The 17,469-nt window shown below is 41.6% G+C and overlaps 1 protein-coding gene across 13 annotated transcripts in view; it reads right to left on the minus strand.

Annotated features, from left to right (window-relative positions):
* ANKHD1 (ankyrin repeat and KH domain containing 1) overlaps positions 1–17,469 on the minus strand; it is a 170,430-nt gene that overhangs the window by 67,912 nt on the left and 85,049 nt on the right. For all 13 annotated transcript variants that reach the window (XM_075010053.1, XM_075010055.1, XM_075010056.1 and 10 more), the window contains exons 6-10: positions 16,665–16,898; positions 9,307–9,401; positions 8,042–8,279; positions 7,562–7,753; positions 5,310–5,419 (exon numbers count right to left, since the gene is read on the minus strand). In XM_075010053.1, the coding sequence (XP_074866154.1) occupies positions 5,310–5,419; positions 7,562–7,753; positions 8,042–8,279; positions 9,307–9,401; positions 16,665–16,898 (869 nt within the window). The remainder of the gene's footprint in view (positions 1–5,309; positions 5,420–7,561; positions 7,754–8,041; positions 8,280–9,306; positions 9,402–16,664; positions 16,899–17,469) is intronic.

Raw genomic sequence — 17,469 nt, forward strand, 5'->3', positions numbered from 1 at the left:
AATCCCCTAGACACTAACCACCCTCATATTTAGGGCAATGCAGTTTCTCTTGAATAGCTACAAGACCATGGTCAAGACTCAGGAACCCACCACAAACACATTGACAAACTCATCCACTTCATCCGCATCTACGATAAACGAGAACACAATGGATCCCCAGCATATACCAACCTCTATTCATAAGCCAGCTTGAGAAAGAATTTTGGGACAAATGCACCACAAAACCAATGTTATACCTGAAATATATCAATGATGTTCTCATCCTCTGGACAGATAAGCTGAACTTCCTTAGACATTTCCACCACAATTCCAGCTACCAGTACCCTCTGCACTTCCTGCACATTATGATCAGCTTCAATAATGGAACCTTAGAGACAGCTATGTACAAGAAATCAACAGAACACCATGCTTATCTTCACAGATTGAGCAGTCGCCCCAAACACAACAGTTATCTAAGGCCACACACGCTAATACCACTGAATATGTATGAAGGAAGAAGTTCAGGATAAACAGCTAACCATGCTTTAAAACACCAACAAAAAGAGACATTCTACCAGAGAAGCAGATCGCACTACAGAACAGGCCACTCCAAGTACCTGGTTCAATATGAAAAAAAAACCTTCCAACATATCCCTAGTTGTCACCTATCACCCGATACTGGAACCCATACAATGCATTATTAAACAATTTAAAACCCATACTCAATGGGGACCACATACTCAAAGAAATCTCTTTCATGATACTACTTTTGGTCTTCAAACCCCACCCCTCTAACACCACCAGCATCATCAGAAGTGCCTCCGTGTAGCTAAATAGCATTTCAAGCTATTAATGACTAAGGATAGCTCAAGACATCCTTCAAACATAAAAGTTCCAGATCTGATACCCATGTCAATACCAGGCCAGCAAGTTCCTCATAAGCCAAGGACACCAAATCAAAACAGCACCAGATCCTAGAGTAACATTCAAAATCTGGAGATGCATTTCTCCTGCTATGATGATCAATATTCTGCCACAACACAGCTTTCAAGATGCACGGGTTCTACACATACTTATCAACATGTGGCGTACCTCACCCCGTGCACTAAAAGTACAGTTCTATGCTGGAATATAGGACCCACAGCCAAGCCACAGATGGCCTGAGTCAGCTATCTTAGGCTCATGGGGCTAAAAATTGCTGTGCAGACCTTTGGGCTGGGCTAAAGACCAGGCTCTGGAGGTCTCTCTACCCAAGGGATCCCTGAGCCTGGTCTACACAGCAATTTTTCAGCTCTGCAACCCCAAGTCAGCAGATACAGGCCAACCACGGATGTCTACTTTCTGTACAGATTAACTGTTAATGCCCCAATAATACGTATGTGGGTGAAACAGGACAATCGCCACGCTCTTGAATGAACTCGAACAAATAATAAAAAGACAACACCACCATATTACCTGTGAATGAATGCTTTTCACCAAGGCACCACTCTGCATATCTGACCTCTCAATCCTCAGCCTCAAAGAAAGCCTGCACACCTTCAAAATACAAGCCTGGGACCTTATACTAATAACTCTGCTAGACACTAAATCATGGAGTTAAAAATACTGGATTTGTAGCTTATTACAAAGATATGTAAGCCATGACCCTCGCTGTTTGTCATCTGACTGCAGAGGCATCAACATGCTACTTCACCTCAAATGGTCTCTGTCGGTACAGATCAACTACTTATGCTAAATAGTGTACTCCATCTTGTATTTTTCCAGAGCTGAGGAGCTGCGTGTAATTTTACAAACAAGGTAACAGAGGTTACCAAAGGTTTTGGTAGAGCTAGGCACAGAACCCACTCTTATCCACAGAATTTTTCTGGGTCACGTGTGACACAAGCCGTCAACATCTAAAGACTGAAAGACACGTGACTATCTTCCACGAGGGCATGCAGACACACTGCTGCTCAGAATAAAATCTGCCAAATCCAAGTGCTTCGCTAAGCCACCCACAATCATTACTTTAACCATTAGATCACAGTTCTAACTCACAACTGGAAATAAAATCCAGGAGTCCTGGTTTCCAGCATTCTATTCTTCTGAGCAAATAACTGGGAACCCATTGGGAAAGTGTACATTATTCTCTCTCCAGTGGCTGATACACAGAACCACAGCTACTGTAGCTCAAGTGGCAGAGGTTCAAGTCCACAGCTCAAACTCTGTTAATGATAACTTGTGAGTTGGGTACAAAATGACAAAAAACACCCAGGAATTCTAAGCTGTCTTTTCAAAAACATAGATTCCTCATCAAGAAAATATCCTTACAGATGGCCTAACACTCAGTAAATAGGTAGTACATGTTTTGTCACATTGTTTGCTTATTGCAAATGGGGCGTGAGAGGTCTGATGACTTTACATTACTGAAACCACAGCCATTTTACTAAAGAGCTCCACCTTTCCTCCCTCCCACCATGAAGTAGTGCAGCAGAATATCATGTCTTCCAGCGGTGGCCAATACCAGATGCTAGGTGGTTTAGAGGTAATGAACAGATGATGATGATCACCAACCATGGGCTCAGCGCCCAATAGGTGTCTGATGCCTCTCAATTTTAATTTTTCCCTGTCCAGTGCGGAGTGGCTTAGTTTCTGTAGACTAGCTCCGCACCAATCTACTGTATCATCTATCCATTCTCTGTGGGGTCTGCCTCTCCTATTGAGCTGTCCATTATGCTGAATATCAGGGTCTTGAGTTTTCGTTCATTTACATTCTGCAAATATGCCCAAATAGCTGTAACTTCCCTTGAATAAGCGTCTGCAGTAGGTTCTCTTTCAAAGAGAATGAAATGAATGAATGAATGAACGAACAGAACAGGTAATCATCAAGTGATCTACCCCCAGTTCCTATTCCCTGCTTCTGCCAGACAGAGGCTAGGGACACCTCCTACTGTCCACAAGGGAGGGAACTGTGGAGGACAGTGCTACCATGCAAAATTCTGATTTATTAATAAAAATGTTTAGTTGGTGCAGATCAAGAATTGGTCTCCATCCTCTGTTTTTTAAACTATAAAGTACAGGAACTAGAACCCCATTTCCTTGATACGAGGGTGGGATCAGCCCTTTTCTGGAAGAGAGGTCAATTCTTGATGAAGGATCCCCTTTCTGAGAGTAGAGACTGGGAAGGGGCCAGGAAAAGGGATTTGTGGTGAAGAGGAGAAATTCAACTGTGTAGCTAGAGTGAGCGATTTCTAGTAACGACTTGGCTGTTATTGCCCTCCAGCTGTGTGCAACATGCATAAGGAAGACACCAAAGTCTTGGAGGGCAACGTGGCGTGTCCTCAATAGCTGTACGTGGTTCTTGAATATCCCATGAAAAGAAAACAGAGGGAGGAGTTGGGTGGTGGTCATAGAGGTAGAAGAAACCAGATACCTGGGTCTTTGAACACTTTATTGCATGCACACAGTGGTTTGTAAGGGCACTAGTGATACACCTGTGGGAAAGTCTGGGCCTAAATGTTTGCTTGTGGTTGAGGTACAGACACCCAGGGAGCAAAGGATTGCTCTAGAGTCCTTACAAACCTTCATCCATGAAGGCAATCTGGTGGCTGAGAGAGAATTTCAGGTGTCAGTGGATGTACTGACATCACATCTAGAGTAGTCACCACAGCGTAGTCCTCAGGTGTGAATCATGGCTGTTCTTGTCAGGGTTCCCCAGGGAGGTCAAGAATACCATCAACAATTTTTTGACCCTTGAGTCTAATCTTTTCAGCTGACTCTTCTATTTGTATTGTGTGATTTCATGTCAATACACTAGGATAAGTTATTAAAGATGAGTGAGTTTATTCAAAGGCATGTGTTATTCCCCTTACTGGGTAAAGAAACACCAAGGATTGGGGTGTCCTGATTCCTGCCAGAGTTAGAAGACAGTAATTGCCCTCTGCTGCTGAGACAAAAAGGCCTACCCATGAATACGAAATGCAAAGTGGTCAGAAACTAACAATTTTCTTTCTAAAAAACAGTGTGATTATAATTCACTATTGCAGCACCAGACCCATGACTAACTTAACTGCTCTTTCTGGTTGGGGCTTCAACAAACATTTAAATGGTTGTTTAAACTGCTTAATGATGACACTGAAGGCTGGTAGACTCATGTTACGACTTTTTTCCTACCTTTGAACACTGTTTTTCTACAGTAAGTCAATGTAAGCAGCACCTGCAATCACAGCATTACTTGGCTGGCACGGCTGTATTGTAGTGATATACAGCTTTAATTCACTTTCAGGGTTTCAGAAGGAAACAGAGTAAAGTTCAGAAGTAGGCAAGTTCAGGCTTTCACTCTCCTGGTTTATCTGTAAGATAATGGGCAAGCAAGAAAGCTAACACCTTAAGCCTACTGAAGAAATGCTAGGTAAGTAATAAGCTGTGGTGATGATTTCCAGAGACAGACCCAGTCTAGAAGGATGGAAACTGAAAAAGATTGAAGGATGGAGATTCCACAAGAATGCTACAGTCAGAAGGACTGTTAAAAGCAAAACAATGTTTTAAAATTCTGTTCCAAACATATTTAAATTGTTAGATCCCTGCTGCTGACAGGTACACTGAAGCAACAATTTTAAGCTTTCAGCTGACTGGCAGCAACAATCAAACTCAAAACAGCAATCTTACTTACTGTTTAATAGATACACTACACAGACTGCAATAAAAACACAACCCAGTAGTAACATGGGAAAGCCAGGGAAGTAGCCTAGAAAGCGAACCAACACTAAGACGTGGAAGCAGGGATGTGGCATACAATTCCAAGTTACTCCATACTTAGGGAAGGCACATTTAGCCTGAATTGTGAAAACTGCATGCTGTAGAAAGAACAAAATGACAGAAAGCATCCAAAGATCAAGATAAAAAAAACACGTAAATGAGCAGAAGCAGTTAATGCTTGTGAAGTTTAAAATGCAGAGAGAAGTAGATGCAAAAGTTCTAATCCAGTAATGGAAATGCAGCTTTTGGGACAGAGATGAAGAATAATGCTGGTAGCATTAAAGAATAGGTTGAAACTACACCTTTAAGGATACTGAACCTCACGGTGCATTCTGTGAGGGTTAAGAGTGAATTATGACCAAATCCAAGAATCAGACAAGTATTTAAACTAATGGATGCACCGCTACTGAGTGCTATTCGTCTTAAAACTGGGACAGATGCTGCAGGCTTTCAATCCTTCCAAGATATATGCCTATCTTAACACCTGCCTTATATTAAGCACAAACTTTTTTTTTTGTAAAAAAGGTCGAAGTAAATGCTAAGCTTGCAGATAAAATATTTTCACGCACAAGATATACATTAAAAAGTCTTACTAAATCAGCACCAGCTTGAAGCAATACATCTGCAACGTCAGTATGTCCATTTTCACAGGCATAGGTCAAAGCTGTGTCTCCTGTTGCTGTGGTTGCATGGACATTTGCTCCTGAAAAGCAAAGTACATTTATTGGTTACTGTAAATATCCTAATCACCAAAATGCTTTGTTTGAATGAATCCACCAAACCTTAAACCTAAAAAAAGCAGGTGATCTTCCTTCAGTTGCAACCGAAGCCATGTCCTATTTACTGCCAACTGCATTGGGCCTAATAGGGGAAAAAAACTGAGATGGAGTAGAGCCATGAGTCTTTGGCAAAGGAAGGTTGTGGCACATCTTACAGCAACTGCAGTGCCCAATAAATTCTGATAGGGAGATCACTCCAAGAATTTGTAAATGGTCAAGGGCCACACTTTTCAATGGGGGGTGTGGGGTCTGGGACAAAGAGGTTGGGTGCAGACGGGAGCTTGGGGTGCAGCAGAGTAGGGGTTTGAAGGGAAGTTCAGGTAAAGGAGGGGATTGTGGTGCAGGGTCAGCAGGGGAGTGCAGGAGGAGTCTGGCCTAGGGGAGGAGTATAGAAGGGATACAGGGTCTGGGAGGGAGTGGTGACCTTGGGTGGAAGAGAAAGGGGAAGAGAGTTTAGATGGTGACCTGAGACAAGGGGTTGAGATGCAGGGTCTGGAAGGGGGTACGGACACAGGAGGAGATGAAGAGCCTGGTGGGGTGACAGAGGCAGGCTCTGGCCAGGAGTTTTTTACCTAAGAAGCTCCCCAGCCACCAGCACTCAGGGAAGCTTCCAAACATGGCAGTCGCCCTAGACCACTCCCTGTGGCTTGCTGCTGCAGGGGAGTGTTTGCATGCTGCCCCCACCGCTAGCAAAATCTCTCGGCTCCAGTTGGCTGGATTGCTATCGGCCTTGCCCACGAACGAACTACTTCCTTTTCTAGCACCACCCATCCTCTAACTTTTATGAGCATTAAGTTCATTTCAGAAGACCATAATTTTCTTTAAAATAAGCCATGATATGAACTCGTTTCCATTTTATGGCATAGCAGTAGCGGAACCAAACTTAAGTTTGTTTGTTGTTAACAAAAGCCTTAAACCTTTCTTCTCTAAACATCCCATGAAGCTGACAAAAATGAATAATAAACTGAGCACTATTTGGATTTTTCACTGCTGTTTGAAAAATGGCTATGAATGAATTTTCATTTTGCCTAGAAAAGAGTGAAAATTACTGTAGCAGTGGGTTCTCTGACTTCTTATGTTGTGCTCCCCAATTACCTGTAATGGAATCTGTCTGCATTATTCCCTCTGCTTGGAGCTAGGTGAAAGGTAATACTCCATCCCTGCCTCCTATGGGGGCCAGGCAAGGTCCTACAGAGCACCCTGGGCATACCCCACAGTTTGGGGACCACACGCTTATAGTCTAGTTTTTAAGTCATTCAGCTAGGATGTACAAGACCCAAGTAAAGTTCCTGTTCTGATGCCTAATTTATAAAAAGTGGATCAGTTTTAACAGGTGAGATTCAAAGCCCCAGACTACAATAACCCTAAACCCAATTACTATGGCACTTTCCTGTAGTGTGGGAGGCCCTACTTCAAATCCTTTGTCCACATCTGGCAGGTAAAGAACTGAACTACTAAAGGATATAAGAGCTCCTCCACACCTCCTAGACTTTTTATTTTGGGAGATGTACTCATCTATTTTTGTCAAAACACTCAAAATAGAGATGGGTGGTTTTGTTTTTTTTATAGTCTAGTCAAGCCAAAATGTTTGGACTTCGTCAGTTTGGTCAAAAACTATTCAGTGAACAACAAAAATTCAGAGAGTTTTAGGTTGAACAAAACCCACAATTTCCACAGAGAAAATTATTATCCAAAAACCACTCAGCTCTACTCAGTCATGTACAAAAGCAGAAGTAGACACCTACTGTTGTGTGTCAGAGTGCAAGCTTAATGAAGACTGAGTTTATATTTGGGTTCTGGCATCTACTGGATGGACGTGGAAGCCTCATGGACAGCTGGTCAGCACAGTTGATAGTGCCCAATTTAGGCAATACAAAGAAGGAGAGGACTGTAGAACATCTTTTCTCTTAAGTTGTTGCCATTCTTTTGAGGTTTTGGGAAGCCATTGCAGCCTGCTACGACCTTAATTACCAGTAAATGTTATTTCCTAATTCATAGCTTTTCTTTAAGGCTAGCATGTTTTAAGCTAAATCTCCTGTAAGTCAAACCTGTGTCATTCAACATACCTGCTGCCAATAAATATTTCACCAATTCAAGGTGTCCCTCTTGAGCAGCTTCCATTAAAGGCGTAGAGCAACCAAGTTCTATATCAGCTCCTGCCTTAATAAGGAAATCAGCTACTTCAGAAAATCCTCCACAGCACGCCAAAGTGAGAGCTGTTTCTTGAGTTTCCTCTGTCTGTGCATTTATATTTGCTCCTAGGGAACAAATCCTCTGTTAATTGGTCTGGCCACATGAGTAAATTGTATCAACACTCATCTTCCCATTCTGCTTCCAACCCATAGCCTTTCAAAAGAAGATCAGTCTATGGTAGTTTTACTTTCTTCCCATAAGGTAACTTAAGTTGAAACCATGTACTAAATCCTGAGCCATTACACACTAACTAGCAAGGTCAGTACTTACTCATTTAGAATAAGAATATGTCATTTGAATAACCAGAAAAGGTTTAATTTTCAGTAATTTATATAATGAAATCATTTGCTTACCCTGTGCCAGTAGCAGTGCTACCATCTCCTCATGCCCTTCACGTGCAGCCTCCATCAGTGGTGTATAACCTTCATCATTAACTTCCTCAAGATTTGCTCCCCTTTCTATCAATAGTGCAGCTAGTTCCACGTGTCCACCACAAGCAGCTAACGTAAGTGGAGATTCAAATGAATCTGCGGGCATATTGACTTGAGCACCACTATCTAAAAGCAAACGAGCTACTTCCACATGTCCATCCTAAGAGCAGAGTAAAAGCGAAAAAACAAATAAAATCAGAAACATCCCAATTTAATAAAGACACCATTGTAACAAATGCTCTGATGCAAGTCCATTTTCAGATGCTGGTAAGATCTACTTCCAAGAAGACTTCTGAGAAGCCAGAACAGTCCATCTGTTCTACTCTAAAACCCCCAAAACAACCTTATTTCTTTTTCTAACTATAAACCTCAAGCAACATTAATAATGTAAATACTTTTGCACAGTAATACAAAAACTACTACATTTCACTGCCAACTAATAAGAAATTGTATAATTTAGAAATAAAACAATCAGGATACTTTAGTCTATATTTTGAGAGCTTTGGTCAAGGATGAAAGTCTCATATACATCAGCATATTTTGGGCATTATAATATAGCTAGTTAATAATCAAACACACAATTACCAGAGTTTATCATAGTGAGTAATCCTATCTAGATGAGTAATGACTACTCCCAATAGGACACAATCACAGAAAAGCAAGTTTCTTACTGGACTGAGTTTTCACTAGTATGGACAAATTTACTAGCAGCTTCCATACTCAGAGAAGAAAAGAAATTATGGAGAAGTTAAAATGTGTTACAAAGAGGCAAGAGAAGAGAAACTGACATAATCAAGTAAAGGAGACCAAACAGCCACTGGGAAGAGCACACCTCTTCATAAAGGCAGAACACCTCGTATTGCCATGAAAGTACATGAGAAATCACGAAATGAAGGCTACATCAAGCCAATATATGCAAATGCAGCTTGCAACATCTCAGAAAAGTACAAGTTCCATAAAATAAGAGAAATGTTTTTCCACACAGACAACTAAATCTGAGAGCCAGGCTGCCTTTTGATAAGCCACTTTAAAAAGGTATTCTAGCAAGCCAACCTTAAAACTAATGTTTGTTCTGGATCAGTGGATTAAAAAAAATCTCATTAATGAGAATAGGCTTGCTTTGCTCTACCAATCCTTTTTACTCCTCTTTCACCCCAAACAAAATTGATTCACTAGATGCTATTTACCATACAGGCCTCCATTAGTGCTGTGTGCATCTCATCTGTTTTATGTTCTTGATCAGCTCCAGCTTCAAGCAGAAAACGAACCATATCTAAATGGCCTTCAAACGCAAAAAAAAACAATTTGTTAAACATTAAGAAAAGGTTTAGACAAAATATAATTCATGTTTTGTAGTTTGCTTTTGCAAGCCTATTTATAATTTGTAAGTACATTGCTATTTTGGCAGAACACAATTCAACATTGTAACAGTGGTCTTATCTGTAAGATTTTATCTTCCAGTTATGCAAAACTGATTTTAAAAAAAAAAACACACAAAAAAAAACTAATCCACGTTCAAAACAAAAAGCAGTCAAGTAGCACTTTAAAGACTAGCAAAATAGTTTTAGGTGAGCTTTCGTGGGACAGACCCACTTCTTCGGACCATAGCTATGGTCTGAAGAAGTGGGTCTGTCCCACGAAAGCTCAGCTAATAAACTATTTTGCTAGTCTTTAAAGTGCTACTTGACTGCTTTTTGTTTTGATAGTGTATAGACTAGCACAGCTTCCTCTCTGTTACTAATCCACATTAAATGACCCCTATCAAAATCATACCTCAAGACTTCGAACTATGAACATAGCATTTGTGCATTAGGTGTCTGCATAACTTAAGTATCACATGGATTGGCAAAAACTGCTGAAAGGAGAAAAATCAATCTGGAAGGTAAATAACCTTCCAGAGAAAAACACTATGAAGTTAGAAACGTAAAGCTGAACTTTTACTACAGTAACTTTCAAAGGAGTATACTTATGCACTGCCTAAAGAGATCAGATTGCTGTATTATAAAAGTTTTGATCTAAAGAACTTGTAGAGTTATCACAACCATTTTTAGAAGATTTGTTCACCCTCATTCAGGTTAGTTTTCTTCCACTTTCATATATGGAGCTTATATAGTCCGGCCCCCTCCTCCCCAAAAATCAAGTCTTATCTAGGTACTTGCACAGTACTCCTTCCTTCCCCTACCACCTCTGGCTGGGCTGGCATCCCAGGAAAGCCCAGAGTGCTGTCCCGCCAGAGCCAAGCCCTGCAAGTGCCAAAGCCCTGAACGATGCAGGCATATGGAAGCTTCTCCCTTCCTCAGCTAGGCTCTAGGGAGATGTGGGAGGGGAAGCAATTCCCAGCTCGCTAATGCTGCACGCCTGCCAGTTCCACAGGATTCCCATGCAGGACCTTAGCACTGTCTTTGTATGCGCTCGCACATGCACTTCCCCCAGCCACCCTGGATCCTGCCCCACCAGGCAACACAGGGCTACTCTCTCCTCTCTGCCCCCGCCTACTGAGCCACCTCGCTGGCTGGGTTGACTGAAGGACCTGGAGTCAGGGTCCAGGGTGCACACTGCATCCGTAGGACTTAACCTTCCCCTACCCACATTTGTAGGAGGAGAAGGTTGGGATGCATCGATGTCAGCAGTAGCCTGGAGATGTTAACTGCCTTTTTGACACTTAGCAGGCAAGAAAGGACAAGCTGCTTGCATTACTTGAGAGCAGCTGGGGGAAGCAGGGAAGAGATGAGCTTTCCAAAGACATAGGATAAGTCATACCTTCCCCACCCCTTCCCTGCAGTTGGAAGCACCTCCCCCTCCTGTACAGTACTGAAAGGCTGCTGCTGGCAACATTCTAGTGTGAACTCTGGCAGAAATCTGGGCGGAGGGCATGTGACCCTGTATGTCTCCCATCCCAGGTGTTGCCTGGGGAAGACAGAGTGCCAGATACCAAGCAAGGTGGGTCCAGCTCAGGGGCTCATTCAGGCATGGAAAGTGGTGAGTGCTGGGTCACACAAACACCCTGGTGTGCAAGAGAGAGGCCTATGAGACGGTGTGTCACCTCTCCCCATGTGAGCACGAAAAACTTAACAAGGTAAATAACAGAATACGTTGTAGTTGGATTCTTTAACAGAGGTTCAGTCAACGATGTTAATCTGAACACTTGTACAATCGATCGCTGTTGAATTTGCTTCAATAGGAGTATTTTTATGAGGTGTTCTGTATTCAACACAGGAAAATATGGTCACACTAGAGATAGGGGGACTGGGTCAAGAATGTATCTCCAACAATCGTTGTGAACAGATGCAGAAGTTTGAGTCAATACTGTCTTGATCTCTAAGACGCTGTAGACGTCACTCTGTCCGCATCCTGGTCTGACGTTTCTTATGACTTTGAGCATCAGGGAAGGAAATATATAAAGCCACTGAGACCAAAGAATAAGGAAAGTACCATGGAGGGACACCGGTCAGGTACTTGCTCCAGGACAGAAGAAAGGACATTTATCAATGGAAAACTAGTAGCATCAACTTGTCTTTTGACATAATACATTGAGGAGATGTTGTCAGTAACAGTCTACACTGTGATTCCTTTCAGAAGTGACAAATTCTCTGCAGAACAGACATACTGCTTTTAGTTTCAGCACTGTAGTGAGGACTACGAACTACACCAAATCAATCATAAAAATAGTCTACAGCTTGTTTGGGTTCCTCCTAATTAGCCACAGAGACTCTATGGTGTTTTTCACTTTGGGATCAGGGGTTCTGCATGATACCACTTTGTGGACAATCCCTAGATTTGTCACTAGTTTAGGAAAGATAAAGAAGGATTTGGGATCATTAGTTAAGTATACATATAGCATTTGGTAGGTTTGTAAACAGATCCCAGGCATCCTTGCAGAGGGCAAAGGTGAAATCTGGCAAGAGGTATCACTTAAGCGGACATGTGGCCTACATTTCTTGCTGTTATTGCAGACCAAAGATGCCATAGACTGAAACATGTTCAGACAGCTCTGCTTTCTTCAGCTTGATGAAAAGTCCCTACAAGTTCTACATATTTAGTGGATGACTACTTTTATTTCAGCTCAAGTCCTGAAGAGTGGAACAGTTGAGGACTCTTGACACTGGCTAATTTCTGGGGAATTCCCTTCTCAGAAGGAGCTACCCAAGTAGGGGTACACATGTATTCCTTATCTTAAATGGGCAGCCACTACTGCCAGACATTCTGCAAACACTCTTAGAGCTAAAGATAGGTCCTGTGCAGATAGAAGTCAGATACCACTGTGATCCGAACATATTATTCTGAGGACCAGATGTACAGCTACATGACACTAAGCAATGTGAAGGATGAGGCAACCAAAAATGAGGATGAGAACAAAGCAGCTCAGGTGGAACGGGGACATTATTTTAAACTTGGAAGTAAGTGTAGGGTGCGTGGATAGCAGAAGAGGAGGGTGCTGTCTGTTGGATAAAATGAAACTTAGGAACAAAAGCAATAAGTGTCTATTGTTGACAGAGGGAAATTCTCTGTCTTAACTTGCTCTGGCACCTTAACGAAACTTAGTGATCTCAGCATGGCTGTAGATTGTTTACGGCATGTAATGACTCATCTGTTCAGGAGCTGAAAAGGTCTGATCCTTCAAAGAGAAGATGTGCATTAGTAGCTCGGATTTCTTTGGGAATCCCTCCTGATGATAGTGGTCATGGCCGCAAGTGTTCAAGGCTGCTTGAAAAACAGATCCTAATACTTAGATAGTTCTCAGATACTACAAATCTCAAGTCAGTCTTTGCTTCCAATGGCAACTTACAATAAAATGCGATACTCTGTCCCAGTTCAGATAATCATACTATGCAAATAAAGCTTGATGGCTGAAAAACAGTTGTTTCCAAAAGAGATTTGAGTATTTTTAGGACCTCCATCCGTCAGAGTGGACCTAGGCAGTCCCAACTGTTCACGATTTTTCCTGGGTACTACTACGGGTACAACACTACTATGGAATCTGAATCTGGGAGAGTAGAAAAAAATTTTTTGGCAGAACTTGATACCTCTTTACAGCTCGTTCTGAGGTAGAATGGAGTTTGCCTTAAGCCCTCTGCAAAGCTAAGGAATATTTGTGCTTAGGCAGAAGAGAGGCTACTGAACAATTTATGTACCTTCTTTTGCATTACTATAGACAGAATATTTCCTGTTTTCCCTACCAGCTCTGAAAGGACTGGTACAGAATAAGGTGGTGTAGCTTTGTCAGCGAATTCAGGTACAAAAGGTAGAACAGGATAGGAAGTTTCCAGCGGATATTGTGGTAAATAACTTTCTTCCATTTCCTCAACATACTCCTCTCCTTTCTGTTTTTCTTGATATCTATGAGGGTCTGATTTCCTAACAGGACTAGTAAATAGTCTGACTGGGGAATAAAATCAGGTGTGCTCACAGGAGACATGAGGAGAATAACTCCGTAGATGTCTTGACAGAGATGATCATGAAGTCCAGTAGCCCAAGGTGGTAGACCAAGGGATAGGTTCCAAGTCTTTAGGTGATCTCTGAAGTATCCAGTATTACTCTGGCAGACAAGTATGTCTGGATATTCTGCGGGGAGAAAGTCTCAAAGTGGGACTTAAATTGAATCTCTAGTGTCAGAGGTTGGGATATATATGTATTGGGGAATATCATGAATCTGTACATTTTATGAACACCTTAAAGCATACAAATCCAACAACAGGAAATGAAACGTTTACAAGTTCTTCAAGCTCCATGACCATCACCACAGAATCCAAGTTCATAATGGACTCCAAATGCAAGCTGTCTCACCACACTACTTACTTCAGTCCAAGAATTTACATCTACTCCCACATTTGACAGAATTTAGGTTCTGAGAGCCATGAGTTCCTTTTCATTCAAATAATTTCTACTCTATTGGCAAAGTGGGGGAGGGGTACTTTTAAAGCAGCTAAAGACATATGAGTAATAAAATTATTAAATTCAATGTTTTCACCACATCCTCTAGTGAGTAAAAAGGAACCCAGCAGAAACTGTTCCCTGAGTCTCAGACTTTCAATAAGTCAGCTGCCTTCACTTCATTTTTAAACACCTATAAAGCATGAAAAAGATTTTACTTGACTTTTCTGAAAGTAATACTACTTATCAAAGAAAAAGAGCACCTAAACCCCCGTTACCTACCTCTCATAACTATTGTTCTTTGAGATCTTTTGCTCACGTCCATTCCAATAGTCATATGTATGAGCTGAGTGCACAACTGGAAGGTTCCCCCCGCTCCCCGTCAACTAGCAGTGCCTGCTAGGTCAGCTGCAGGACCTGGTCTGGCACCTTCATGGCAAGGTGTATAGGTCCCTGCCAACTCATTGCCTGCTCAGTTCCTTCTTACTGCCAGTGATGTTCTTTGGAGTAGTTGTGACTACCTAGTGGTTCCCTTACAGATATTTGAACGAGTTCTTAGACTTGCAGTTGCATACTTAGCTAATACTAGTTCGGGGGGATTCCCCAGACCCAGTTTTCCTTGGACACAAGGCATGCCTCAGTCTCAGGGGGTGTCAGTCACATGAGCGTTGCAAGAAGCATATGCCCAGAGGGGAGACATACACTGCTTATGTGCCTGGAAGAAAGCCAACTAATGAATAAGTGCTCTATTTGCAGGAGCTTTAGACCCAGGGTAAAGAGGTAGAGGGACTACCTGAAGTCAGCCCTCCACTCTTAGGAAGGGATGTCTCGGCACCAAAAAAGGACTCCTTTGGGGAGCATCAGTACCACTTTCCTCCTCGTAAAGCTGGTTGAAACATGCAGCACCACTCACAGTCTGCACTGCTACAAAAGACGACAACAATTGACAGGGATCAGTCCTCCAAGAAGCCTTGAGGAGACTACAAATGGGGTGCGTCCATGTGTACCTTCGCCCTCAGAACCTGTCACTGTTGACTATGTCACCAACAGGCAGTACATCGAGTCTGGTGCCAGATGAGTCCCCAACTTGGGAGGAGTTGGAGGATGAAGTTGATCTTCGCTCCACACTGGACACCTTTGAGGTCACACACCAAGGTGAAATGATTTAAAAATCAAGGCAATTTAAATTAAAACAATTAAATCAAGTTGCCAAAAATACTGACTGTATTTAGAGTGTACTTTATTTTGAAACATGCCCCACTGAATTCACTAGTACTTGTTTTCTAAGGGGGTGAAAAAGTATAGAATGGGGCTCCCTTGGGTTATGCTGAAGTAAAATAGGGAATAGACTTATGGTATTACCATTATAGTCTGTGGCCACCATGTTCCAAAAGAAGAGGCACATATTCTGTAATACAAAATCAGCCACAGTATCACACTATACCCCAGGGCCCTGAAGATCCACCATGGGACAAGGACCTTGGGTCTTCACAGATAGGCACAAGAACATGAAGTATGGCATGACCTTGCAAGCCTCCATCATTCCTTCCCTAGAGCCAGGGGACTAGTACACCATCCTCAACCTGAAGGATGCATACTTCCAGCTCTCTATTATCCCAGCACACAGATGGTTTCTTTACTTCATGGTCAGTGACCAGCACTACGGGGAAACTATTTCGACAATCAAGCACGCATGCAAATACTGGAATGGATATGAGCAAGCACCTGAAGAACAGTAGAATACTTGAGAAGTCAGATTTTAAAGAACTGAAGAAAACATTCCTGGAAACAAAACTTCATAGAATTATGGTTGGAAACTTCATTTAAAACAAAAAAGTTTAAAAAAGCTTGATATCTGCAAGTCATTGAGTTCAAGTTCCACAACCAGCTTTAATTTAGAACATGTAGCTTCATCCACTGTCTATCGGTAAAGCCACAAGTCTCCTTAAATCCCAACTATTTTCTTCTATCTGAAATTTTCAACATGAACCAAGAAACACTCCCATATTCTCCATCTACTAACCTGACACATAACCACCTCCAAATTCATATTCCTGCTAAGCTTTAGAGAGGATATATTTAACATAGTATGAAATAAGCAATAGCCCTCCATGACTTCCTACATAATCCAACTGAATACATTCACCTACTACTTCAACCTCATTAACACTCCTAAAATGGTTTTGAGAGCATACCATGACAGATAAGCATGGTTACTCTGGTTTTCTAGTACACATTAGCCACAGATACCTTAATATCATATTCACAATTGGGTATGAGTACTTTCCCTATAAAGGAGAGAGGCAGCACATGTATAGAACAATCATTTGCAACAAAATTCAAAGTTTAGAAAGACATTTTGGTTGCAATGGTGACGGCCATGACAAAAACAGTTGTTCTTATGCTGTGTCTTCATGTCATTAGATAGAACATATATGGAGTATGTTGTATAATAAAATTAAGTTGCAAATAATTCCAGATTTCCTAACTTCCACATTGTTTGCTTTAAACTCCAGCACTCTAAGTAGATTCCTCACAATATTTTTGAGCTGTAAGAATTTTAGATTCCAAGCACATCATCTAGCAAGGTCATGTTCATTATACAATGAACCTCAAAGAAAAAAAAGTAAAGTCACCTAAAGCTTCTGCACAAATGAAGATTTAAATACCATACCTTTATAGCAAGCTAGTGTAAGTGCACTTTCTTTGAACTCATTGGAATGAGTGTTGATTCCTGCACCATATTCCAGAAGTACTCGTGCAACCTCAACATGACCTGCACTGGCTGCTTCCATTAAAGGGGTATGCCCATTTTCATTATGGTCTTCTATATTAGCACCTGCTTTCAACAGCACTTTCACTATGTCAACAAATCCCCCAGCGCAGGCGTAAGTGAGTGCTGTGTTTCCTAAGAGGAAATAAAGAACATACAGTAAGTAACTCCCTCCTCTTTTGCCTAATCCCAACAGCAACTAAATGAAACCAAAACCTTTTTTAAACCTATAAAATTTTAAGATTTCCCACATATTTGTACCATGAATCAACATAGAAGACTTTTGCACTTCTTTCTCCTGGGATTTCAGGTGAGGTAGAAGATTCAGAAACAGATTAACAATTTTATGTAATACATTAAAATACCACCAGAGGTTTGGACTCCTTTTAGCTACCTAAAGGTTTCATTTGGCCTTTAGTATCTTCTCTAGGAGTCCAAAGCTATGTCTACACTACAGAGATCATTCAAAGGAAGCCCTTTCAGAACATCTCTTCTGAAAGAGTGTCAACACAAAAAAGCAGACCAAAAGAGCAATCTGATGTTTCGAAAGACAGCATCCACACAGCCCCCAGCACTTCTGAAAGAGCAGTCCAGGGTTCAAAAAAAAAAAAGTCAGTCTGCATAAGGACTCATCTTTCGAAAAAAGGGCCTGCAGAGCATCTGCACGTTTTGTTTTGAAAGCAGCTTTCAAAAGGAAGAGCAATTT

This window comes from Carettochelys insculpta, chromosome 15, assembly GCF_033958435.1.
Source record: "Carettochelys insculpta isolate YL-2023 chromosome 15, ASM3395843v1, whole genome shotgun sequence".
Classification (NCBI taxonomy): Eukaryota; Metazoa; Chordata; order Testudines; family Carettochelyidae; genus Carettochelys; species Carettochelys insculpta.